Source organism: Rhinolophus sinicus, linkage group LG11 (assembly GCF_036562045.2).
Source record: "Rhinolophus sinicus isolate RSC01 linkage group LG11, ASM3656204v1, whole genome shotgun sequence".
NCBI classification, from domain to species: domain Eukaryota; kingdom Metazoa; phylum Chordata; class Mammalia; order Chiroptera; family Rhinolophidae; genus Rhinolophus; species Rhinolophus sinicus.
The window spans coordinates 1,305,271-1,332,942 of NC_133760.1; the positions used below are offsets into that span (position 1 = coordinate 1,305,271).

The 27,672-nt window shown below is 38.5% G+C and overlaps 1 protein-coding gene across 1 annotated transcript in view; it reads right to left on the reverse strand.

Moving 5' to 3' along the window:
* NLRP7 (NLR family pyrin domain containing 7) overlaps window positions 1-11,266 on the reverse strand; it is a 38,144-nt gene extending 26,878 nt beyond the window's left edge. Inside the window, exon 1 of the mRNA XM_074315861.1 lies at window positions 11,153-11,266. Within this exon, the coding sequence (XP_074171962.1) occupies window positions 11,153-11,266 (114 nt within the window). The remainder of the gene's footprint in view (window positions 1-11,152) is intronic.
* Window positions 11,267-27,672: the final 16,406 nt, after the last annotated feature.

The window sequence follows — 27,672 nt, forward strand, 5'->3', positions numbered from 1 at the left end:
ATTGGGGTGACAATTGTTAGTAAAATTACATAGATTTCAGGTGTACAATTCTGTATTACATCATCTATAAATCCCATTGTGTGTTCATCACCCAGAGTCAGTTCTCTTTCCATCACCATCTGTGTCTATAAGTTTCTGTTTCTCATTTGTTTGTCTTGTTCTTTTGTTGCTTTTGGTTTATAAACCACATATCAGTGAAATCACTCTGCTTTTTCTGTAACATTTCGCTCAACATTACACTCTCAAGATCCATCCATGTTGTCACAAATGTTCCTATATCATCTTTTCTTACTGCCGAATAGTATTCCATTGTGTATATATACCACAACTTCTTTATCCATTCATCTATCGAAGGACATTTTGGTTGTTTCCATGTCTTGGCCACCGTAAACAAAGCTGCAAAGAACTATAATGGAGGTATCACACTTCCTGACTTTGGCTTGTACTACAGGGCCACAATAATGAAAACAGCATGGTATTGGCAGAAAAACAGACACATAGACCAATGGAATAGAATTGAGAACCCAGAAATAAAACCACATAAATATGGACAGATAATTTTTGACAAAGAAGCTAAAAACATACAATGGAGCAAAGACAGCCTCTTCAATAAATGGTGCTGGGAGAATTGGATAGCCACGTGCAAAAGAATGAAACTGGACTGCTGTCTGTCACCATGTACCAAAGTTAATTCAAAATGGATCAAAGACTTAAGCATAAGACCTGACACAATAAACTGCATAGAAGAAAACATAGGTACTAAACTTATGGACCTTGGGTTCAAAGAGCATTTTATGAACTTGACTCCAAAGGCAATGGAAGTAAAAGCTAAAATAAACAAATGGGACTATATGAAACTTAAAAGCTTCTGCACAGCAAAAGAAACCATTGACAAAATAAAGAGGCCACCAACTGAATGGGAGAAGATTTTTGCAAACAGTGCCTCCGATAAGGGGCTAGTATCCAGAATATACAAGGAACTCATGCAACTCAACAACAAAAAAACAAACAACCCAATTGAAAAATGGGCAGAGGACTTGAAGAGACATTTCTCCAAAGAAGACATACAAATGGCAAATAGACATATGAAAAAATGCTCAACATCACTAATCATCAGAGAAATGCAAATCAAAACCACAATGAGATATCACCTCACCCCAGTCAGAATGGCTATCATCAACAAGACAAATAGTAACAAATGTTGGAGAGGCTGTGGAGAAAAAGGAACCCTCATACACTGTTGGTGGGAATGCAGACTGGTGCAGCCGTTATGGAAGGCAGTGTGGAGGTTCCTCAAAAAATTACGAATAGAATTGCCATATGATCCAGCAATCCCTCTCCTGGGTATCTACCCAAAAAATCTGAAAACATTTAGAGATAAAGACACGTGTGCTCCAATGTTCATTGCAGCTTTGTTTACGGTAGCCAAGACATGGAAACAACCAAAATGTCCTTCGATAGATGAATGGATAAAGAAGTTGTGGTATATATACACAATGGAATACTATTCAGCGGTAAGAAAAGATGATATAGGAACATTTGTGACAACATGGATGGATCTTGAGAGAGTAATGCTGAGCGAAACAAGTCAGATAGAAAAAGCAGAGAACCATGTGATTTCACTGATATGTGGTATATAAACCAAAAACAACAAAAGAACAAGACAAACAAATGAGAAACAGAAACTCATAGACACAGACAATAGTTTAGTGGTTGCCAGAGGGTAAGGGGGATCGAATATATGGTGATGGAAGGAGAACTGACTCTGGGTGGTGAACACACAATGGGATTTATAGATGATGTAATACAGAATTGTACACCTGAAATCTATGTAATTTTACTAACAATTGTCACCCCAATAAATTTAATTAAAAAAAAAAATCGGCAGAGGACTTGGAGAGAGATTTCTCCAAAGAGGACATACAAATGGCAAATAGACATATGAAAAAATGCTCAACATCACTAATCATCAGAGAAATGCAAATCAAAACCACAATGAGATATCACCTCACCCCAGTCAGAATGGCTATCATCAACAAGACAAATAGTAACAAATGTTGGAGAGGCTGTGGAGAAAAAGGAACCCTCATACACTGTTGGTGGGAATGCAGACTGGTGCAGCCATTATGGAAGGCAGTGTGGAGGTTCCTCAAAAAATTACGAATAGAATTGCCATATGACCCAGCAATCCCTCTCCTGGGTATCTACCCAAAAAATCTGAAAACATTTAGAGATAAAGACACGTGTGCTCTAAAAATATATATTCTTGAGTCTATTTTATTTTTATTATGGTAAAATATACATAATTTTTTACTGTTTTAAAAGGTACAATTGAGTGCCATTGAAAACATTCACAATGCTGTGCATCCATTACCACTATCTAATTCCAAAGTGTCATTTCCCTCTCCCCCAGAACAGATACCCCAGGCAGATCCACTAAACAGTCACCCTTTCCCCCTTTCACAGCCACTAATCTGGCACCCACTAATCTGCTTTCTATCTCTGTGGATTTACCTATTTGGGGCATTTCACATAAATGAAATCATAAAAGTATATGATCTTTTATGTCCTGTTTCCTTCCCTTCGCATTATATTTAAGCTTCATAGAGAGTGTCTCCTATTTGATTAATCTGTGATATCAGAAGAAACAAAGGAATATAAACACTATTACCATGTCATGTAAGATCTACATTAATTTTTGCTCCAAAAAAACCTCATTAGAGCTAATTGCCCAGCTTGGTCTTATTTTCTGGGAAACACGGTAGAAGTGATTGAATCTATCAAGTCTATAGAGTAGGGGGAAAGTTATATACATATACACCAAATACCTAAGAATAAGTCTACAACCATGTGTTAGGTCTCTTCCTGTAGAGTTACAGGTTTGTAAACAGCATGGAAGAAATTGTCAATAAATGAAGAAAGGACATTCGTGGGTCAGAAGGCTCTGTGTTACATAATCAGTTCTTTCTGTGGATTTCCATTCAACATCCAACAGGTTTTGGTATTTGATGAGCTAAGTTTAAAGTTATTATAGAAATGCTAAGATGTAAAGTAATCAAAACCAAGGGCAGAAAAACAAGAGTTGGAAAACTTACACTACAAGATAAAAATGAGGGTCCAGACTAGGATGAGACAAAAAAAAAAAAAAAAAAAAAAAAAAGGTCCCAGGGCACAAAAATTGAAATAGCTCACTTGCTTCACCCTAGCTCTGACCCTGACAAAGACTTACTATAAACTAGAGCAAATGATAGGAAACTGGTAAAGGTCAATAATGGACCAACAAGAGACATTAGTGAGCTTATGAATAAACTCACACAGTCAACATCTTACAACTACAGTACAGAGCTATGGGGGAAGAATGGTCTTTTTCAATAAGTGGTGCTGTGTCAATTAGATAGTCACATAAAAAGCAAACTCCAATCCCTACATCACAGCATACACAAAAACTAATTTGAGATTGATTATAATCCCAGTTATGAAAAGTAGGCAATAAAGATTGCCAAAAACAATGACAACAACAACAACTATAGTCATTGCTTTGAGGTAATCAAGACAACATTCTATTTCAGGTGTACAATTCTGTATTACATCATCTATAAATCCCATTGTGTGTTCACCACCCAGAGTCAGTTCTCCTTCCATCACCATATATTTGATCCCCCTTACCCTCATCTCCCACCCCCAACCCCCCTTACCCTCTGGTAACCACTAAACTATTGTCTGTGTCTATGAGTTTCTGTTTCTCATTTGTTTGTCTTGTTCTTTTGTTGTTTTTGGTTTATATACCACATATCAGTGAAATCACATGGTTCTCTGCTTTTTCTGTCTGACTTGTTTCGCTCAGCATTACATTCTCAAGATCCATCCATGTTGTCACAAATGTTCCTATATCATCTTTTCTTACACCAAATAGTATTCCATTGTGTATATATACCACAACTTCTTTATCCATAACAATTGTCACCCCAATAAATTTAAAAAATAAATTTAAAAAAAAGACAACGTTCTATCCATAAAGGTAAAAACCGATAAACCAAATTTGATTTTAAATTGAGAACTTAGGTTCAGTCAAAAAGAAAAAAAAGCATAAAAGCAAAAAGGGAAGCTGCAAACTGGGAGACTACACACTCAAAATATGTATATTTTGAGATATAGATTTCTCAAAAGGAACAATGTCAGAAATTCCAACAAGTAGATAGTAAAACATTGGTAAAATATTTTATATTTATAAGACATAGATACACCTCACCCCAGTCAGAATGGCTATCATCAACAAGACAAATAGTAACAAATGTTGGAGAGGCTGTGGAGAAAAAGGAACCCTCATACACTGTTGGTGGGAATGCAGACTGGTGCAGCCGTTATGGAAGGCAGTGTGGAGGTTCCTCAAAGAATTATGAATAGAATTGCCATATGACCCAGCAATCCCTCTCCTGGGTATCTACCCAAAAAATCTGAAAACATTTAGAGATAAAGACACGTGTGCTCCAATGTTCATTGCAGCTTTGTTTACGATGGCCAAGACATGGAAACAACCAAAATGTCCTTCGATAGATGAATGGATAAAGAAGTTGTGGTACATATACACAATGGAATACTATTCGGCAGTGAGAAAAGATGATATAGGAACATTTGTGACAACATGGATGGATCTTGAGAAAGTAATGCTGAGCGAAACAAGTCAGACAGAAAAAGCAGAGAACCATGTGATTTCACTGATATGTGGTATATAAACCAAAAACAACAAAAGAACAAGACAAACAAATGAGAAACAGAAATTCATAGACACGGACAATAGTTTAGTGGTTGCCAGAGGGTAAGGGGGGTGGGGGGGGGAGGTGAGGGTAAGGGGGATCGAATATATGGTGATGGAAGAACTGACTCTGGGTGATGAACACACAATGGGATTTATAGATGATGTAATACAGAATTGTACACCTGAAATCTATGTAATTTTACTAACAATTGTCACCCCAATAAATTTAATTTAAAAAAAAAAAAAGACATAGATAAAACTCAATGGAAAGAGCTCAAAAAATAGAAAAAGACGCTTCAAAAAAGAGAATGGTCAGTCGACCAGTAAGTATATTGAAAGGCGCTCAATCTCATTACACCTGAGATGAATGCAAATTAAGAACCTAGTGCCGGAAAATGACACCCCATCAGAATGGTTAAAAATACAGTGATTAAGAAGTACAAATTGCCAGTTATAAAAATAGTCATAGTGATGTAAAGTAGGCAATAGAATTATAAAGAATATAGTCAATAATACTGTAGTAATTATGCATGGTGCCAGGTGGATTCTAGATTTATTGGGTGCTCACTTCCTAAGTTATATAAATGTCTAATCACTATGTTGTACACCTGAAACTAATATAATGTTGAATGTCAACTGTAATTGAAAACTTAAAAAAAAATTTTAGTTGAAGACAGATATCACACACTGTTGCCTATAATGAAGTCAAACTCTCCTTCATTCCTACAGATGTTAAATTGAAAAAAAAAAAACTGCATTGCCAAACTCATGGGTGGTTTTTATTATAGCTCACTGTACTCATGTGCTCACTGTACTCATGGTTACATACCATTCCTGGTTACATACCCCAAATAAATGAGGGCTTAGGTCTACAAAGGATGCATGCACATCTAGTCCCAGCACCTGTGTTCATGTTCCCAAACTGCAGGTGTGAAAGACACTTTACCAAAAACAAAAACCAAAAAACAATAATTGAATTAATTTACTTTACATGAAGTTCATAACAAGCAAAACTAATCTGGAACAGTATTTGCCTTTCCCACCTCACAGACGAGGTGTTTATCTGTGATGCTGGAAAATTTCTCCATTGATCTGGTTCATGCATGTCTAACTATATACATGGATGTACACACATGTGTGTAATCATTAATCAGATTGTCAGTATTAATTATGATAGTTAATATGTATGACCAACTAGAGATTATATTGTATATCTGCATACACAAATGTGCAAATATAAATGTTTAAAAACATTAAGAGGAACTTAATGTAGCTCTGACTTAGAAGTGGCAGAATTAAAGGACAAAATATGACTGCATGAAGTGTTCATTTTATAAATATAACCTGATTATCTGGATAATTCCCTTTTACATTTTCCTGTAATCCCTGTCTTTTTCTAATTAAAGTTTATTGAGTTGAGAATGGTTAGTAAAGTTACATAGGTTTCAAAAGTACAATTCTGTAATACATCATCTATATATCACATTGTGTGCTCACCAACCAGAGTCAGTTCTCCTTCCATCACCATATATTTGATCCTTATCTACCCTTATCTATCACTCCCCTCCCCTCTTACCCTCTGGTAGCCACTAAACTATTGTCTGTGTCTGGATATAAAACTGAAAGCAACAAAGGAACAAAACAAACAAAGAAAGAAACAAAACTCTTATATATTTTAGGAACTCATACAACTCAACAACAAAAAAATAAACAACTCAATTAAAACATAGGCAGAGGACCTAAATAGACATTTCTCCAAAGAGGATATACAGATGGCAAATAGACATATGAAAAGATGCTCAACATCACTAATCATCAGAGAAACGCAAATGAAAACCACAATGATATATCACCTCACAGCAGTTAGAATGGCTATCATCAACAAGACAAATATAATAATAACAAGTGTTGGAGAGGCTGTGGAGAAAAAGGAACTCTCAGACACTGTTGGTGGGAATGCAGATTGGTGAGGCCACTATGAAAGGCAGTGTGGAGGTTCCTCAAAAAATTAAGAATAGAATTGCCATATGACCCAGCAATCCCTCTCCTGGGTACCCACCAAAAAAAAAAAAAAATCAGAAAACATTTACCCATAAAGATATATGTGCTCCAATATTCACTGAAGCTTTATTTACAGTGACCAAGACATGGAAACAACCAAAAAGGTTGTTTGGATGATTGGATTTATCCAATAGATGACTGGATAAAGATGTGGTATATATACACAGTGGAATACTACTCTGCCATAAGAAAAGATGAAGTAGTGCCGTTTGTGACAACATGGATGGATCTTGAGAGTGTAATGCTGAGCGAAATAAGTCAGACAGAAAAGTCAAGAATCATGTGATTTCACTGATATGTGGGATATAAACCAAAAACAACAAAAGAACAAGACAAACAAATGAGAAAGGAAAACTCATAGACACAGACAATAGTTTAGTGGTTACCAGAGGGTAAGGGGGGTGGGGGGTCGGGGGTAGTAGATGAGAGTAAAAGGGATCAAATATATGGTGATGGAAGGAGAACTGACTCTGGGTGGTGAACACACAATTGGATTTATAGATGATGTAATACCGAATTGTACACCTGAAATCTATGTAATTTTACTAACAATTGTCACCCCAATAAATTTAATTAAAAAAAAAAAAAAAAGGAACAAGACAAAGAAATAAAAACTGATAGACATAGACAGTAGTTTTAGATGATGTATTACAGAATTGTACACTTGAAACCTATGTAACTTTACTAACCATTGTCACCCCAATAAACTTTAAAAAAAAAAAAAAAAAAACAGTAAAACTTTAAAAAAGGGGTGGGGGGCAGCCAGATGGCTCAGTTGGTTAGAGTGCAAGCTCTTAACAACAAGGTTGTCAGTTCAATTCCCACATGAGCCAGTGAACTGCGCCCTCCACAATTAGATTGAAAACAACAGCTTGAGCTTGTAGCTGAGCTGCCGGTGGGCAACCGTTGGCTCAGTGGTTGCAGCTCAGTGGATGGAGCATAGTGCTCAGAACACCAAGGTCGCAGGTTCGATTCCCACATGAACAAATGAGCTGTGCCCCCCCCCACAACTAAATTGAAAAAAAAAACAAAAACAATGACTGGACATCCTGGAAAAACACACTGTTCCACAATATTCCCCAATTTAAAAAAAAAAAAAATTAAACTTAGATTTACTAGCAGTACTGTAAACTCTTCATTTCAAACAGTTCTGATTCTCATATGTCTCATAATAAAAAAAAAGAGGAAAGAAAAAGAAACAAAAACTCATAAACACAGATAATCCCTGTCTCTTTAAAGGAGCCATTATAACAATTAGCATCTGAGTATTTACTATGTGCTGGGAAGTATTACACATATTGATCACATTTTGTCCCTGTAACAATCTCATCAGACAAATCTGTTATCTGTACTTTGTATGATGAATCTGAGGGTTAGTGTAGTGGTTCTCCCAGTGTGGCCCCCAGACCAGCAGCATTGTCTGGGAACTTGTGCAAAATGCAGATTCTTCGGCTCAACACCAGACCTACCAAATTGGAAGCTCTGAGGATGGGCCCAGGAAGCTTTGTTTCAACAAACCTTCCAGGTGATCATGATGAATGCTGGTTTCAGGACCACTGGCAGAGGCCCAGGTTTACACAGCTGCTCGAGTTAAAGCCAAGATAATCACGAAGGACGTTTAACTCAAGAACCTGCACTCTCAATCACTGATACACAGTCTCAACCAACTAAATAAAAACATGAAAATCTCTACATCCTCAGGCATTAAATGGGCAACATTAGGGATGATTCACAAGATGAGATACAACTGTTTAGTAAGGACCTGGGGGAAATGACATTCAACAGGAAGAAAAACTATGCGAAATGTTTCAACACAATGGATAATAAGGGCTCATAATCATTATGAAATATTTAGTATAAAAATGCTCATGCTGACCTACTAAGTCAAAAGAAAATAAAACAAAACAAACAAAAAACATCAAGTTACACACCGGTGGAAGCAAGACCACCACCTCCTCACATGGAAAACTACTGAAAGCATATACACCCCCAGAAACCAATGAGTGCTTAAGTGTCAATGCCATGGAAGATTTTGTCATGTTATTGTCCTTTTTCAATGCTGTCTTCAATTGCCTGCATTTGGTTTTGTGAGGAAAACACTTGAAATAGAGGATAGGTCACCCCAGTCATAGAGAGTTATCCAAGGGGGAACACGCCATGTCTGTCACATTTTTCAGTGAAGACTGAAGGAAGACATTTTGGGAAGGTGGTGAGGTTATGAGGTTAGAAGCCAGACTTGACTAGACTGGGACACAGCTACTCATAGAAACACAATTGATAGAGTGAGGACCGAGGTTCCAGCTTTAAGAGCCCAGAAGGTGAAGGGAGGGGTTAAATTCCTTGACAAGCAGACCAACGCAAGAGGAAAATGAAGTCTGATGGAATTTTAGGTATAGACAATGAGGAGGAAAAAGGCTTGCACCTAAAGACCGAACACAGAAAAGCACAGTCTGAAACAGACAGTAAGATAGGCAGAAAGTCACCATCTGGTTCTGTTCAGAGTACTGCTTACAGATTGATAATTTGATCCTTATGTAACTAAAAGGAGACCAGCTAGGATTGAAGTTAACACCAACTCAGAACTACACACTTCCTAAATAAGGTAGCCCAGGCCAGCAAAACCAGATTAGATATCCAAGCCACACCGAGAATGAGAAGATGAATCTGCAAAGCTAAGTGGCAAACCTAAGTGAGTCACAAGGTAGGAAGCTCTCCGGGCCACCCAGGGGCTGGTGCATAACTCCCTGAGGGAGACACAGGGTGGAGAGCCAAATGAAGTTACAAAAGGAAGAAAGAGGAATTTCCAGTTTTGTACAAACGTGTAAGAATGAACGTGCGCATTTGAGAACCCTGCTGACCCTGGTCAAGTAACTATGGATAATAAGTCATTTAACCCCAGTTCTCACTGATGCACCCTGCCGGATGTGGCACCACAGGAGGCTGGGACTACAGAGGCCCCTTCCCTGAGACGTAGCCTTGTCATGGCAGCGGCAGAGGCACTCACTTACTTAGGTCATACTGTCTGCTCTTCCAATTGTGAAAGAGGGCTGTTCCTACCCAGGATGAATGGGTGGGGAACACAAGGGAGTTAGTGACTTGGGTATATTTGTAGGCAGAATGAAGCAGAATTTGAGAGGGAGCCTTGGAAAATGAATAATGGTGAGTTGATGGAGGTGAGTCCCAATGGGACTCCAGGTGAATGGCTTTACCTTTGAAGGGAAGGAAGAGTAATTCCTTATTTTAAATAGATGTGAGTGATGGAAGGATGTAGACCAGAGCTGATAAACTTAGGAGCTGAGCAGAAGCCCGAGAGGCTCTCTGGCATCATGGCGAAATAAAAATAAAGGCACCTGCTGAAAGGAAGAGCTATGCTACAGCTTGGGATGACAGAATTGTCATTAGCAGCAGTGCCTAGATGCTCTGTCACCACAGGTATTTGGGGAGAAAAAAATAGAAACCCATAAATTCCATGACCACATTACTCTCCTTGAGCCTGAATGACTGTGACACTTGCATCTGTATTTTGGGATCCAGGAGTGATTCCATCCCAAATTATAGATGGAAGATTGAAGCTCAGACACAATAGTTGGGACTGCTTGAATTTATGGTGGAGATGCAAGGGTCCCACAGATGGGCATGAGGGATCTCTCTGGGGCGATGGAAATGTTCTGAAACTGGAGTGTGGTGATGGTTTCACAACTCTGGAAGTCCACTAAAAATCACTGCATGCTTAATTTAACATGCGTGGAGTTTATGAGATAGAAATTATACCTCAATGAAACACTTAAAAATAACAGAAGAAAAAATGCATATGGAATCATGGGCAGCTGTCCCCTCTATGTTTGTTTTCTCATTCTTATAAAAGATAGTTCAGCCCAAGGAGCTCAAAAAAGTTTCTAGAAGTCTCACACCAACCATTAAATCTTGCAACGCTCTGTGGTAGAGACTCAGCCAGTAACTGCTGTTTACTTAAAAGATGAGACAGAGAAAGAGGTACAAGAGCTGGTACTCACCTCCCAGAGGCCAGGGCTTCCTTGCACCCTGAGGGTATTCCATGCAAATGACATCTCCAATAAGAAGGGTTCTTCTGCCAGCACAAGCTCTGTGATTGGCCCATGGGACCCTGGTGGGGCAGGTCTTTCTGCCCAGGGAGCAATGGACCCCTATGATAATCAGTGGGTGGTTCTCAATCTTTAAAATGAGACTCACATTGAGATGACCTGGGCGCTATCCTTGGCGACCCTAATTGAATTGGTCTGTGGTGGGCTTTAGGAAACCAGGAGCCTTCAAAAGCTCCCCACCCCCTGCCCTGGTGATTCTAATATGCAATCTCACTCCTAGACCATCTAGGTCAGCCTTTTCAAACTCGGCACTCCTGACATTTGAGATGGACGATTCTTTGGTGTGGGGGGCTGTCCTGTCCACTGTAGAGTGTTTATCAGCATCCATGCCCTCCACCCACTAGATGTCAATAGCATCTCCAGTTGTGACAACAAAATATATCGCTGAATGCTGTCAAATATCTCCTGGGGGGACCAAATCAGTCCTGGTTGAGAAGCTCTGATATAGTTGCAGTTACCTGCCTCCATCCATCACACCAACTATACTGAAATATATGCACGTGCTATGTTAAATACAATTTATATGTCATTTGTTCTACAGTTGATGGTATCAATTTATGTAGACATCTCAAAGTGACATAAATTTAAACATGACATTTAAATGTATATTAATTTGACTTATTTTGTGTTAATGTTTATGTGTATTAATTTTGACTTCTTTTGCCAATTTGGGAGTCATTTTTTCCCAGGGGAAAAAACATGAAAATTTGAAGACTCTCTAGGGTCTATGACTGGAAAGTAGTCTATAACTTGATAAGAGTGATGAAAGAATTCAATGATTTGTAGGTGGTGGGGGTTATCAGGGGGTTGTTTAGGGTATTTTTTCATCTTGAGATTTTTCTCTCTGAGACACTCACTTATCTCCAGGATTATGAGAAGAAACAGAGAGGAGAGAGAGAGAGACAGAGAGAGACAGAGAGACAGAGAGAGAGAGAGGATTGTACATTTATCTAACATTGACACTTAGTGGAAGAAATAGGGACAAGGGTTAGAGAAACAAAGCACCAAGTTAAAAATGATCATTCAATAATAATAATAGTGGTCTATTTCTGTTTTGTTTTTTCATTTATTCTGTTCTTTAAATTCCACATATAAGTGAGATCATATGGTACTTGTCTTTCTCAGTCTTACTTATTTATCTTAGAATAATATACCTAGGTCCATCTATGCTGTTGCAAATGGTAACATTTTATTCTTTTTTATGGTTGAGTAATACTTCATCGTATAAATGTGCCGCAACTTCTTTATTTAATCATCTATCGACGGGCATTTCGGTTGTTTCCATATCTTAACTATTGAGAATAGTGCTGCAATGAACATAGGGGTGCATATATTTTTTTCAAATTAGTGTTTTCAATTTCTTTGGATAGATACCCAAGAGTGGAAAATGAAACACAGGTAATTCTACTCTTTTCATTTTAATTAAAGTTTATTGGGGTGACAAATGTTAGTAAAGTTACATAGATTTCAGGTGTGCAATTCTGTATTACATCACCTATAAATCACTATGTGTGTTCACCACCCAGAGTCAGTTCTGCTTCTATCACCATATATTTGATCCCCCTTACCCTCATCTCCCACCCCCCCTTACCCTCTGGTAATGACTAAACTATTGTCTTTGTCTATGAGTTTTTGTTTCTCATTTGTTTGTCTTGTTCTTTTGTTGTTTTTGGTTTATATACCACATATCAGTGAAATCATATGGTTCTCTGCTTTTTCTGTCTGACTTATTTCGCTTAGCATTATACTCTCAAGATCCATCCATGTTGTCACAAATGGTCCTATTTCATCTTTTCTTACCGCCGAATAGTATTCCATTGTGTATATATATACCACAACTTCTTTATCCATTCATCTATCGAAGGACATTTTGGTTGTTTCCATGTCTTGGCCACCGTAAAAAACCTGCAATGAACATTGGAGCACACTTGCCTTTATGTATAACTGTTTTCAGATTCTTTGGGTAGATACCCAGGAGAGGGATTGATGGGTCATATGGTAATTCTATTCGTAATTTTTTGAGGAACCTCCACACTGCCTTCCATACAGACTGCACCAGTCTGCATTCCCACCAACGGTGTATGAGGGTTTCTTTTTCTCCACAGCCTCTCCAACACTTGTTACTATTTGTCTTGTTGATGATAGCCATTCTGACTAGGGTGAGGTGATATCTCATTGTGGTTTTTATTTGCGTTTCTCTGATGAATAGTGATGTTGAGCATTTTTCATATGTCTATTTGCCATCTGTATGTCCACTTTGGAGAATGTCTCTTTGAGTCTTCTGCCCATTTTTCAATTGGGTTGCTTGTATTTTTGTTATTGAGTTGTATGAGTTCCTTGTATATTTTGGGTATTGACCTCTTATCGGAGGCACTGTTTGCAAAACTCTCCTCCCATTCAGTTGGTGGCCTCTTTATTTTGTCGATGGTTTCTTTTGCTGTGCAGAAGCTTTTAAGTTTCATATAGTCCCATTCGTTTATTTTAGCTTTTACTTCCATTGCCTTTGGAGACAAATTCATAAAATGCTCTTTGAACCCAAGATCCATAAGTTTAGTACCTATGTTTTCTTCTATGCAGTTTATTGTGTCAGGTGTTATACTTAAGTCTTTGATCCATTCTGAATTAATTTTGGTACATGGTGACAAATAGCAGTCCAGTTTCATTTTTTTGCACGTGGCTTTCCAATTCTGCCAGGACCATTTATTGAAGAGGCTGTCTTTCCTCCATTGTTTTTTTTTTTTTCTTCAAAAAAATCTGTCCATATTTATGTGGTTTTTTTTCTGGGTTCTCAATTCTATTCCATTGGTCTATGTGTCTCTTTTTCTGCCAATACTGTGCTGTTTTGATTATTGTTGCCCTGTAATACAAGCTAAAGTCAGGGAGTGTGATAAATCTAGCATTGTTCTTTTTCTTAAGATTGCCTTTGACTATTCGGGGTCTTTTGTGTTTCCAAACAAATCTGATGATATTTTGTTCTATTTATTTAAAAAATACCATCGGGATTTTGATGGGGATTGCATTGAATCTGAATATTGCTTTGGGTAATATGGCCATTTTAACTACGTTGATTCCTCCAATCCATGATACGGAATGTCTTTCCATTTTTTTGTATCTTCTTCAATTTCTTTTAAAAAAAATGTCTTGTAGGTTTCAGCATATAGGCCTTTCACATCCTTGGTTAAGTTTTCCTATATTTTTTTTATATTATTTGCTGCAAAAAAAAAAAATTTTTTTTTTTTTTTTTTTTCTGAGATTTCATTTAGTATATATAGGAATGCATGACTTTTTTTTTTAACTTTTTTTTTAAATTTATTGGGGGGACAATTGTTAGTAAAAAATTATAGATTTCAGGTGTACAATTCTGTATTACATCATCTATAAATCCCATTGTGTGTTCATCACCCAGAGTCAGTTCTCTTTCCATCACCATATATTCGATCCCCCCTACCCTCACCACCCCACCCCCCCCCCACCCCCCTTACCCTCTGGCAACCACTAAACTATTATCTGTGTCTATGAGTTTCTGTTTCTCACTTGTTTGTCTTGTTCTTTTGTTGTTTTTGGTTTATATACCACATATCAGTGAAATCATTTAGAGATAAAGACATGTGTGCTCCAATGCTCATTGCAATGGACTTTTGTACGTTGATTTTGTACCCGGCAACTTTACTGTATTCATTGATTGTTTCTATTGGTGGAGTCTTTAGGATTTTCTATATACAGCATCACATATTCTGCAGAGAGTGACAATTTAACTTCTTCTTTCCCAATTTGGATGCCTCTTTTTTCAAAGATTTTATTGGGGAAGGGGAACAGGACTTTATTGGGGAACAGTGTGTACTTCCAGGACTTTTTATTGGGGAATAATAGTGTGTTTTCCCAGGATTCATCAGCTCCATCCTAGTCAAGTTGTTGTCCTTTCAATCTTAGTTGTGGAGGGTGCCATTCAGCTTCAAGTTGTTATCCTTTCAGTCTTAATTGTGGAGAGTGCAGCTCAGCTCCAGGTCCAGTTGCCGTTTTCTAGTTGCAGAGGGCACAGCCCACCATCCCTTGCGGGAGTCGAACCAGTAACCTCGTGGTTGAGAGGACTCGCTCCAACCAACTGAGCCATCCAGGAGCGCAGCGGCAGCTCAGCTCAAGGTGCCATGTTCAATCTTAGTTCGCGGGGCACTGTCCACCATCCTTTGCGGGACTCGAGGAGTAGAACCGGCAACCTTGTGGTTGAGAGCCCACTGGCCCATGTGGGAATCAAACCGGCAGCCTTCGGAGTTAGGAGCATGGAGATCTAACCACCTGAGCCACCAGGCCGGCCCCTGGATGACTTTTATTTCTTTCTCTTGCCTGATTGCTCTGGCAAGGACTTCCAACATTATGTTGGAAACCAGAGGTGATAGGGGCAGCCCTGTCGTGTTCCTGAACGTAGAGCAAAGGGCTTCAGTTTTTCACCGTTAATTATGAGATTAGCTGAGGGCTTGTCATATATGGCCTTTATTATGTTAAGGTATTTTCCTTCTATACCTATTTTATTAAGTGCTTTAATCATAAATGGATGTTTTAACTTGTCAAATGCTTTTTCTGCATCAATTGATATAATCGTATGATTTTTGCCCTTTATTTATTTATTTATTTTTTTTATGTATTGCATCACATTGATGGTTTTGTGTATGTTGAACCATCCTTGTGCCCCTGGGATGAACCCCACTTGGTCGTGATGAATAATCTTTTTAATGCATTGTTGTATTCAATTTGCTACAATTTTGTTTAGGATTTTTGCATCTGTATTCATCAGAGATAAGGGTCTGCACTTCTCTTTTTTTGTGTTGTCCTTGCCAGGTTTTGGTATCAGGGTAATGTTGGCCTCATAAAATGAGTTAAGGAGTACTGTCTCTTCTTCAATTTTTTGGAAGAGTTTGAGTAGGATTGGTATTAGAGCCTCTTTGAAGGTTTGGTAGAATTCACTAGTGAAGCCATCAGGTCCCAGACTTTTGCTTTTGGGAAGGTTTTGGATGACTGATTCAATTTCCTTACTGGTGATGGTTTGTTTAGATTTTCCAGTTCTTCATTGTTCAGCCTAAGAAGACTGTATGTTTCTCAGAACTTGTCCATTTCTTCTAGGTTATTGAATTTGGTGGCATATAGTCCTTCATAGCATTCTTGAAAGATCCTTTGTATTTCTATGGCATCTTGATAACTTCCCCTTTTTCATTTCTGATTTTGTTTATTAGTGCTTTCTCTCTTTTTATCTTAGTAAACCTAGCCAAGGGTTTGTCAATTTTGTTATTCTTTTCAAAGAACCAGCTCATTGTCACATTGATATTTTCTAATGTCTTTTTGTTTTCTATTTCATTTAGTTCTGCTCTGATTTTTATTATTTCCTTTCTTCTGCTGAAGTTTGGTTTCATTTGTTCTTCTTTTTCTAGTTCTTTAAGGTGTAATGTGAGGTTGTTTATTTGGGATTTTTCTTATTTCCTGAGATAGGCCTAATAAGATATAAATTTCCCTCTTAAAACTGCTTTCGCTGCATCCCAAAAATTTTGATAGGATGTATTTTCATTGTCATTTGTTTCTATGTATCTTTTGATCTCTCCTCTAACTTCTTCTTTGACCCAGTCGTTCTTTAAAAGTATGTTGTTTAATACCCATGTATTTGTGGTTTTCCTTGCTTTGTTTTTGCAGTTGATATCCAATTTCAAAGCCTTGTGATCAGAGAATATGCTTGGTATGATTTCAATCTTCTTAAATTTGCTGAGGCTGATTTTATGTCCCAATATATGGTATATCCTTGAGAATGTTCCGTGTATACTAGAAAAAAATGTATAGTCCGATGTTTTAGGATGAAGTGCTCTATAAATGTCAATTATGTCCATTTCATCTAATGTGTCATTTAGGGCTGCTATTTCATCATTTATTTTCTGTTTGGATGTTCTATCCACAGGTGTCAATGATGTATTTAGGTCCCCTAGTATAATTGTGTTTTGGTCAACTTCTCCCTTTAGTTCTATTGGTAGTTGCTTGGTATATTTCGGTGCTCCCTGATTGGGGCATAAATATTAATAACTGTCATGTCTTCTTTTTTTATAGTCCCCTTTACCATTATGATATGTCCGTCTTTGTCTCTTATTACCTTTTTCACCCTGAAGTCTGTTTCATCTGATATCATTATGGCTACGCCTGATTTTCTCTGGATACCATTTGCTTGGAGTGTCAATTTCCACCCTTTCACTTTGAGTCTATGCTTGTCCTTGTAGCTGAAATGTGTCTCATGGAGACAGCATGTGGTTGGGTTTAGTTTTTTGATCCAATCTGCTAATCTGTGCCTTTTTATTGATGAGTTCAGTCCATTTACATTTAGGGTAATTATTGATATGTGAGGATTTCCTGTCATTCTATCTTTAGTTTTCTGGTAAGACTGTGTCTCCATTGTTTCTTTGCCTTTTTGTTGTTGTCTATTATTTCTGTGTGGTGGTCTTCTATGATGTTTCCCTCTGTTTCTTCTTTATTACAGTACATATTTCAGTTCTGGATTGTTTTTGAGTGGTTACCCTTAAGTTTATGTAAAAGAAAATTTGACATTTAGAGTATTCCATTTTCTTCAGCACGCTTACTTTCTCCATTTCATATTCCGGGTCAGGCCTTTACTCTCCCCCTTTTCATGTTTTGGTTGCAATAAAGTGTCCCTGTTGATGGTGGTTGAATAGCCTCCTTTAGTATTTCTGGTAGTGGAGGTCATGTATTAGAAAATTCCTTCAGCTTCTGTATGTCTGAAAAGGTCTTTATTCCTCCTTCATATCTAAAGGATATCTTTGCTGGATATATTATTCTTGGTTCGTAATTTCTCTCTTTCAATAGTTTGAGTATTTGGTTCCTTTCCCTCCTGGCTTATAGAGTTTCTGCTGAAAAATCTGATGATATTCTAATGGGCTTTCCTTTTTAGGTTACTGTCTTCTTTTCCCTGGCTGCCTTGAGGATTCTTTCTTTGTCATTGATTTTTGACAGCTTCAATACAATGTGTCTTGGAGAAGGCCTGTTGGGATTGAGGTAATTAGGTGTTCCATTTGCTTCTTGGATTTGAGGATCCAGTTCTTTCCACAAGTTTGGGAAGTTCTCCTCGATTATTTGTTTGAATATATTCTCTGTTCCCTTCTCTCTTTCTTCTCCTTCTGTTATTCCCATTATTCTTATATTGCTCTTTCTGATGGAGTCAGAAAGTTTTTGTAGAATTCTTTCATTTCTTTTAAGTTTCAAGTCTCTTTCTTCTTCCATCCATGTCTGTTTGGTTCTTTTTTAAAATTTCAATCTCTTTGGTAAAATGTTCATGTTGTTCTTTGATTGTGTTTCTGAGTTCACTAAACTGCCTATCTCTGTTTTGTTGCATTTCAACATTTTTCAAAACTGCAATCTTGAATTCTCTGTGATTTAAGTCACATATTTCCATTTCTTTAAGTTCCTTTTCTGGAGACTTTTCACTTTCTTTCTGAGCTGTCTTGTTGCCCTGGTTATTCATGACAATTACTAATTTATTATTTCTCTTCCTAGACATCTATAGGAGTGGGTTCTGCAACAGGTTGGTAGGAAGAGGTCTTTCTTTTGTTTTCCAGTATGTGTTGGTAGAATGTTTTATTTTCTCTCCGACTGAAGCCTTTTTTTCTCTCTCACACGGTAGTGCTATGTATTCTCTGCACCATTTCAGCTTCTCACACAATGAGGGTATTCTCTGGAAGGTAGGCTTCTCCTCCGTTAACAGTTTGCCTGGGTCATAGGGCACTGCGTCTGTGTGGGGATGAGGAGAGCTTTTGAAGTTCCAAAGCTCTTCCTGCACCAGATTCAGAGCCCATATGTTTCAGCAGTTCTGTTTACTCCTGCAGGGATCTACTCAGATAGGTGGGGACAGTGGCAGGGTGAGTTGTGAGAGGTGGCCCAGAGCAATGGCTGCAACCACCACCGCAGCCGGTCCTGCTTCCATGTTTCCCTCCCCTTTGCCCAAACTAGTTGGGCTGTGAATCGTGTCTGCAGACCACAGTTCTCAGAACTGCAAATATTCTGTTCTTTTGATCTGACATTGCTACTGTTCCACTTCTAGCACTGGGTAGGTGGGGGCGGGGCGAGCTCTGGAAGGGTAGGGAGGGGGCGGCTAGTCTCAGTGCCTAAGGCTTCTGTTCTCTGCTCGGCAGTGAGGCTTTAAACCACCATTTTCAGCCTTCTTCCCTCAGTCTTTGCTCCGAGGTCTTTCCGTGAGTGTTGGGTTCAGCCATGTTATATGCTGTCTCCTCAGCCCTCTGGGCCATAAGTGGAGCCCTAGTAGTCCGAGTTCTTCCCTCTCCCGCAGCTGTGGTAGTTCTGGGATGCAGCGAGCTCGGAGCACTGAGCTAGGTCTGCGTCCTGCGCTCATGTGACTCCATCTCTGCACTTCTCCCTTCCCTCCTCCCCTGCTCACGCTATTTGCCCACCTTTAGGCTATTTCTGTAGTGAGCCTCTTAGTTTTGCCTGTCTGTTACACAGGGAGTCCTTTGTGGAGTTATAGTTGTTCAATTTGTTGTAAATTCCAGGGGAGATTTCAAGATCCTCACCTCACACCACACTTTTATGACGTCTCTCCTCATTGAGGTTTTTATTTGCATTTCTCTAATGATTAGTGATGCTGAGCATCTTTTCATATGAGGTCTCACAATTAAGTTCAAGAATTTGTTGCAATGATGTTACTAACCTTATTTGATATCAGAGGGATGGTGTATTATGAATGCATTTGTACCAACTGGAGACAGTTAACCAAGTTTTTTTTTTTAATTTTTATTGTGGAATATTGGGGAACACTGTGTTTTTTCCAGGACCCATCAGCTCCAAGTCATGTCATTGTCCTTCAGTCTCGTTGTGGAGGATGTAGCTCAGCTCCAAGTCCAGTCGCCGTTTTCAATCTTAGTTGCAGGGGGGACAGCTCACCATCACATGCAGAAATTGAACAGGCAAACTTGTTGTTAAGAGCTCACGCTCTAATCAACTGAGACATCTGGCCACCCCATTAACCAAGTTTATTATTTGGAAGTGCTGAAAAGACTGCATGAAAAAGTTAGACGACCTGAACATTTTGCCAACAATCCATGGCTCTTGTATCATAAAAATGCAACAACTCACACGGCACTGTCTGTAAGGGGGTTTTTAGACAGTAAACAAATCACTTATTGGAACACCCTCCCTACTCACCTGATCTGGCCCCCAATGACTTCTTTCTTTACCCAAAGATAAAGGAAATATTGGAAGGAAGACATTTTGATGATATTCTGGACATCAAGTGTAGTACGATGACAGCTCTGATGGCCATTCCAGAAAAAGAGTTCCAAAATTGCTTTGAAGGGTGGACTAGGCACCAGTGTCCATATCACTGGTGGCCATACTGATATTTAGGAATGAGGTATGCAGCACTTTTTCTAAGATGAGTTCACGAACTTAATTGTCTGACCTCATATGTCTGTTGGCCATCTATATGTCCTATTTAGAGAAAAGTCTCTTCAAGTTTTCCACCCATTTTTTAATTGGATTGTTTGGTTTTCTGGTGTTGAGTTGTAAGAGTTTTTTTATAGATTGGAAATTAACCCCATATCAGATGTATCATTGGCAAATATCTTCTCCCATTCAGGAGAATGCCTTTTTCTTTTATTTTAATTTATTGCAGTGACTATTGTTAGTAAAATTACATAGATTTCAGGTGTACAATTCGGTATTACATTATCTATAAATCCCATTGTGTGTTCACCACCCAGAGTCAGTTCTCCTTCCATCACCATATATTTGATCCCCCTTACCCTCATCTCCCACCCCCCACCCCCCCTTACCCTCTGGTAACCACTAAACTATTGTCTGTGTCTATGAGTTTTTGTTTCTCATTTGTTTGTCTTATTCTTTTGTTGTTTTTGGTTTATATACCACATATCAGTGAAATCATATGGTTCTCTGCTTTTTCTGACTTATTTCACTTAGCATTATATTCTCAAGACCCATCCATGTTGTCACAAGAGGTAGATGAGGGTAAAGGGGATCAAATATATGGTGATGGAAGAATTGACTCTGGGTGGTGAACACACAATGGGATTTATATATGATGTAATACAGAATTGTACACCTGAAATCTATGTAACTTTACTAACAATTGTCGCACCAATAAACTTTAATTAAAAAAAAAAGAAATTGCTTTATGGCTCACACATGAGAATATTTGCTCTTTTTTTTTTTTTTTTTTTTTTTGGTAATTTAAATTTTCTTTTTTTTTTATTTTATTTTATTAAATTTATTGGGGTGGGACTTCCGGAAAAATGGCGGCGTGAGGTGAGCCTCTGTAAAGCTCCCCTGGAATTTACAAAGAATCGAACAACAAAAACTCCACAAAGGACTCCCTGCACAGCAGACAGGCAACACGAAGAGGCCCACTACCGACTGAAATCACCTACAGGTGGGAGATTCGCGCGAGTGGAGGGAGGAGGAAAGGGAGAAGCGCGCGGAGACGGAGCCACGCGGGCGCAGGACGCAGACCTAGCTCAGTGCGCCGAGCTCGCTGCTTCCCGGAACTACCGCAGCTGCGGGAGAGTGAAGAACTCGGACTGCTAGGGCTCCGCCAGGGCTCCACAGGGCTGAGGGGACAGCATATAACACGGCTGAACCCAACGCTCACGGCAGAGACCTCGGAGTAAAGACTGAGGGAAAAAGGCCGAAAACGGTGGTTTAAGCCCTCACTGCCGAGCAGAGAACGGAAGCCTTAGGCACTGAGACTAGCCGCCCCCTCCCTCCCCTCCCAGAGCTCGCCCCGCCCCCACCTGCCCGGTGCTAGAAGCGAAACAGTAGCAGTGTCAGATCAAAACAACAGAAAATTTGCTTTTTTGAGAACTGTGGAGAGCTGACACAAATTCACAGCCCAACTAGTTCCAGCAAAGGGGAGAGAGCTGTGGAAGCAGGACCGGCTGTGGTGGTGGTCGCCGCCATTGCTCTGGGCCACCTCTCACAACTCACCCCGCCCCTGGCCCCACCTATCTGGGTGGATCCCTGCAGGAGTAAACAGAACTGCTGAAATATATGGGCTCTGAATCAGGAGCTGGAAGAGCTTTGGAACATCAAAAGCTCTCCGCATACCCACCGGGACACTGCGCCCTGTGACCTAGACGAACTATTAACAGAGGAGAAGCCCGTCTCCCAGGGAATCCCCCCATTGTGTGAGAAGTTGGAATAGTGCAGAGAAAACATAGCACTACCGTGTGGAGAAGAAAAATAAGTTGCAGTTGGAGAAATAATAAAACATTCTACCAACAAGTACTGGCAAACAAAAGAAAGACCGCTTTCTATCAACCTGTTGCAGAAGCCACTCCTGTAGATGTCTAGGAAGAGAAATAGTAAACCAGTAATCGCCATGAATAACCAAGGCAACAAGATAGCTCAGAAAGAAAGTGAAAAATCTCCAGAGAAGGTACTTAAAGATACAGAAATGTGTGACTTAAATGACAGAGAATTCAAGATTGCAGTTCTGAAAAAACTCAACGAGATACAAAAAAACACAGATAGGCAGTTAAATGAACTCAGAAACTCAATCAAAGAACAGCATGAGCATTTTACGAAAGAGATTGAAATCTTAAAAAAGAACCAAATAGAATTTCTGGAGATTAAGAACTCAATAGAAGAAATTAAGAATGAAATAACCAGCTTAGGTAGTAGAGTTGACCAGATGGAGCAAAGAATCAGTGACATCGAAGATAGAAACCTGGAAATGACACAGATAGAAGAAGAAAGAGACTTGAGACTTAAAAGAAATGAAAGAACTCTACAAGAACTTTCTGACTCCATCAGAAAGAGCAATATAAGAATAATGGGCATACCAGAAGGAGAAGAAAGAGAGAAGGGAAGAGAATATATTCAAACAAATTGTCGATGAGAACTTCCCAAATTTGTGGACAGAACTGGACCCTCGAATCCAAGAAGCAAATAGAACACCTAGTTACCTCAATCCCAACAGGCCTTCTCCAAGGCACATTGTATTGAAGCTGTCTAAAATCAACGACAAAGAAAGAATCCTCAAGGCAGCCAGGGAAAAGAAGACGGTAACTTACAAAGGAAAGCCCATTAGATTATCATCAGATTTTTCAGCAGAAACTCTACAAGCCAGGAGGGAGTGAAACCAAATATTCAAACTATTGAAAGAGAGAAACCATGAGCCAAGAATAATATATCCAGCAAAGATATCCTTTAGATATGAAGGAGGAATAAAGACCTTTCCAGACATACAGAAGCTGAGGGAATTTTCTAATACACGACCTGCACTACAAGAAATACTAAAGGAGGCTATTCGACCACCATCAACAGGGACAATTTGTGGCAACCACAACTCAAAAAGGGGGAGAGTAAAGGCCTGAACCGAATATGGGAATGGAGAAAGTAAGCGTGCTGAAGAAAATGGAATACTCTAAATATCAAACTTTCTTTTACATAAACTTAAGGGTAACCACTCAAAATAAATCCAGAATTGAAATATATACTGAAATAAAAGAAGAAACAGAGGCAAACATAATAGAATACCACCACACAGAAATAATAGACAACAATAAGGCAAAGAAACAATGGAGACACAGCCTTACCAGAAAACTAAAGATAGAATGACAGGAAATCCTCACATATCAATAATCACCCTAAATGTAAATGGACTGAACTCACCAATAAAAAGGCACAGAGTAGCAGATTGGATCGAAAAACTAAACCCAACCATATGCTGTCTCCAAGAGACACATCTCAGCTACAAGGACAAGCATAGACTCAAAGTGAAAGGGTGGAAATTGACACTCCAAGCAAATGGTACCCAGAGAAAATCAGGTGTAGCCATAATGATATCAGATGAAACAGACTTCAAGGTGAAAAAGATAACAAGAGACAAAGATGGACATTTCATAATGGTGAAGGGGACTGTACAACAAGAAGACATAACAGTCATCAATATTTATGCCCCCAATCAGGGAGCACTGAAATACACCAAGCAACTACTAACAGAACTAAAGGGAGAAATTGACCAAAACACAATTATACTAGGGGACTTAAATACATCATTGACAGCTATGGATAGATCATCCAAACAGAAAATAAATAACGAAATAGTAGCCCTAAATGACACATTAGATGAAATGGACATAATTGACATTTATAGAGCACTTCATCCTAAAACATCAGACTATACATTCTTTTCTAGTGTACATGGAACATTCTCAAGGATAGACCATATATTGGGACATAAAATCAGTCTCAACAAATTTAAGAAGATTGAAATCATACCATGCATATTCTCTGATCACAAGGCTTTGAAATTGGATATCAATTGTAAAAAGAAAGCGGGAAGAAACACAAATACATGGAGATTAAACAACATACTTTTAAAGAAGGACTGGGTCAAAGAACAAGTTAGAGGAGAGATCAAAAGATACATAGAAACAAATAACAATGAAAATACATCCTACCAAAATTTTTGGGATGCAGCGAAAGCAGTTTTAAGCAGGAAATTTATCTCACTACAGGCCTATCTCAAGAAACAAGAAAACTCCCAAATAAATAACCTCATGTTACACCTTAAAGAACTAGAAAAAGAAGAACAAGTAAAACCCAAGGTCAGCAGAAGAAAGGAAATAACAAAAATTAGAGCAGAACTAAATGAAATAGAGAACAAAAAGACAATAGAAAAAATTAATGTGACAAAGAGCTGGTTCTTTGAAAAGATTAACAAAATTGACAAACCCTTGGCTAGACTTACTAAGATAAAAAGAGAAGACACTGATTAACAAAATCAGAAACGTAAAAGGGGAACTTATCACGGACACCACAGAAATACAAAGGATCATCCAAGAATACTATGAAGGACTATATGCCACCAAATTCAACAACCTAGAAGAAATGGACAAGTTCTTAGAAACATATAGCCTCCCAAGGCTGAACCATGAAGAACTGGAAAATCTAAACAGACCGATCACCAGTAACGAAATTGAATCAGTCATCCAAAACCTTCCCAAAAGCAAAAGTCCGGGACCAGATGGCTTCACTAGTGAATTCTACCAAACCTTCAAAGAGGATCTAATACCAATTCTGCACAAACTCTTCCAAAAAATTGAAGAAGAGACAGTACTCCCTAACTCATTTTATGAGGCCAACATTACCCTGATACCAAAACCTGGTAAGGACAGCACAAAAAAAGAAAACTACAGACCAATATCTCTAATGAATACCGATGCAAAAATCCTAAATAAAATTCTAGCAAATCGAATACAACAATGCATTAAAAAGATTATTCATCACGACCAAGTGGGGTTCATCCCCGGGGCACAAGGATGGTTCAACATACGCAAATCCATCAATGTGATACATCACATAAACAAAATAAAGGACAAAAATCATATGATTATATCAATTGATGCAGAAAAAGCATTTGACAAGATACAACATCCATTTATGATTAAAACACTTAATAAAATGGGTATAGAAGGAAAATACCTTAACATAATAAAGGCCATATATGACAAGCCCTCTGCTAATCTCATAATTAATGGAGAAAAACTGAAGCCCTTTGCTCTACGTTCAGGAACACGACAGGGATGTCCCCTATCACCTCTGCTTTTCAACATAGTGTTGGAAGTCCTTGCCAGAGCAATCAGGCAAGAGAAAGAAATAAAAGGCATCAAATTGGGAATGAAGAAGTTAAATTATCACTCTTTGCAGATGACATGATGCTATATATAGAAAACCCTAAAGACTCCACCAAAAAGCTATTAGAAACAATCAACGAATACAGTAAAGTTGCCGGCTACAAAATCAACGCACAAAAGTCCATTGCCTTCCTATATACTAACAATGAAATCTCAGAAAAAGAAATACAAAAAACAATTCCTTTTGCAATTGCAGCAAAAAGAATAAAATACCTAGGAATAAACTTAACCAAGGATGTGAAAGACCTATATGCTGAAAACTATAAGACATTTTTGAAAGAAATTGAAGAAGACACAAAGAAATGGAAAGACATTCCGTGCTCATGGATTGGAAGAATCAACATAGTTAAAATGGCCATATTACCCAAAGCAATATACAGATTCAATGCAATCCCCATCAAAATCCCAATGGCATATTTTAAAGAAATAGAACAAAAATCATCAGATTTGTTTGGAACCACAAAAGACCCCGAATAGCCAAAGCAATCTTAAGGAAAAAGAACAATAATGGAGGTATCACACTTCCTGACTTTGGCTTGTACTACAGGGCTACAATAATCAAAACAGCATGGTATTGGCAGAAAAACAGACACATAGACCAATGGAATAGAATTGAGAACCCAGAAATAAAACCACATAAATATGGACAGATAATTTTTGACAAAGAAGCTAAAAACATACAATGGAGCAAAGACAGCCTCTTCAATAAATGGTGCTGGGAGAATTGGAAAGCCACATGCAAAAGAATGAAACTGGACTGCTATTTGTCACCATGTACCAAAGTTAATTCAAAATGGATCAAAGACTTAAGCATAAGACCTGACACAATAAACTGCATAGAAGAAAACATAGGTACTAAACTTATGGACCTTGGGTTCAAAGAGCATTTTATGAACTTGACTCCAAAGGCAATGGAAGTAAAAGCTAAAATAAACAAATGGGACTATATGAAACTTAAAAGCTTCTGCACAGCAAAAGAAACCATTGACAAAATAAAGAGGCCACCAACTGAATGGGAGAAGATTTTTGCAAACAGTGCCTCCGATAAGGGCTAGTATCCAGAATATACAAGGAACTCATGCAACTCAACAACAAAAAAACAAACAACCCAATTGAAAAATGGGCAGAGGACTTGAAGAGACATTTCTCCAAAGAGGACATACAAATGGCAAATAGACATATGAAAAAATGCTCAACATCACTAATCATCAGAGAAATGCAAATCAAAACCACAATGAGATATCACCTCACCCCAGTCAGAATGGCTATCATCAACAAGACAAATAGTAACAAATGTTGGAGAGGCTGTGGAGAAAAGGAACCCTCATACACTGTTGGTGGGAATGCAGACTGGTGCAGCCGTTATGGAAGGCAGTGTGGAGGTTTCTCAAAGAATTACGAATAGAATTGCCATATGACCCAGCAATCCCTCTCCTGGGTATCTACCCAAAAAATCTGAAAACATTTAGAGATAAAGACACGTGTGCTCCAATGTTCATTGCAGCTTTGTTTACGGTGGCCAAGACATGGAAACAACCAAAATGTCCTTCGATAGATGAATGGATAAAGAAGTTGTGGTATATATACACAATGGAATACTATTCGGCAGTAAGAAACGATGATATAGGAACATTTGTGACAACATTGATGGATCTTGAGAGAGTAATGCTGAGCAAAACAAGTCAGACAGAAAAAGCAGAGAACCATATGATTTCACTGATATGTGGTATATAAACCAAAAACAACAAAAGAACAAGACAAACAAATGAGAAACAAAAACTCATAGGCACAGACAATAGTTTAGTGGTTGCCAGAGGGTAACGGGGGCGGGGGTTGGGGGTGGGAGATGAGGGTAAGGGGGATCGAATATATGGTGATGGAAGGAGAACTGACTCTGGGTGATGAACACACAATGGGATTTATAGGTGATGTAATACAGAATTGTACACCTGAAATCTGTGTAATTTTACTAACAATTGTCACCCCAATAAATTTAATAAAATAAAATAAAAATAAAAAAAAG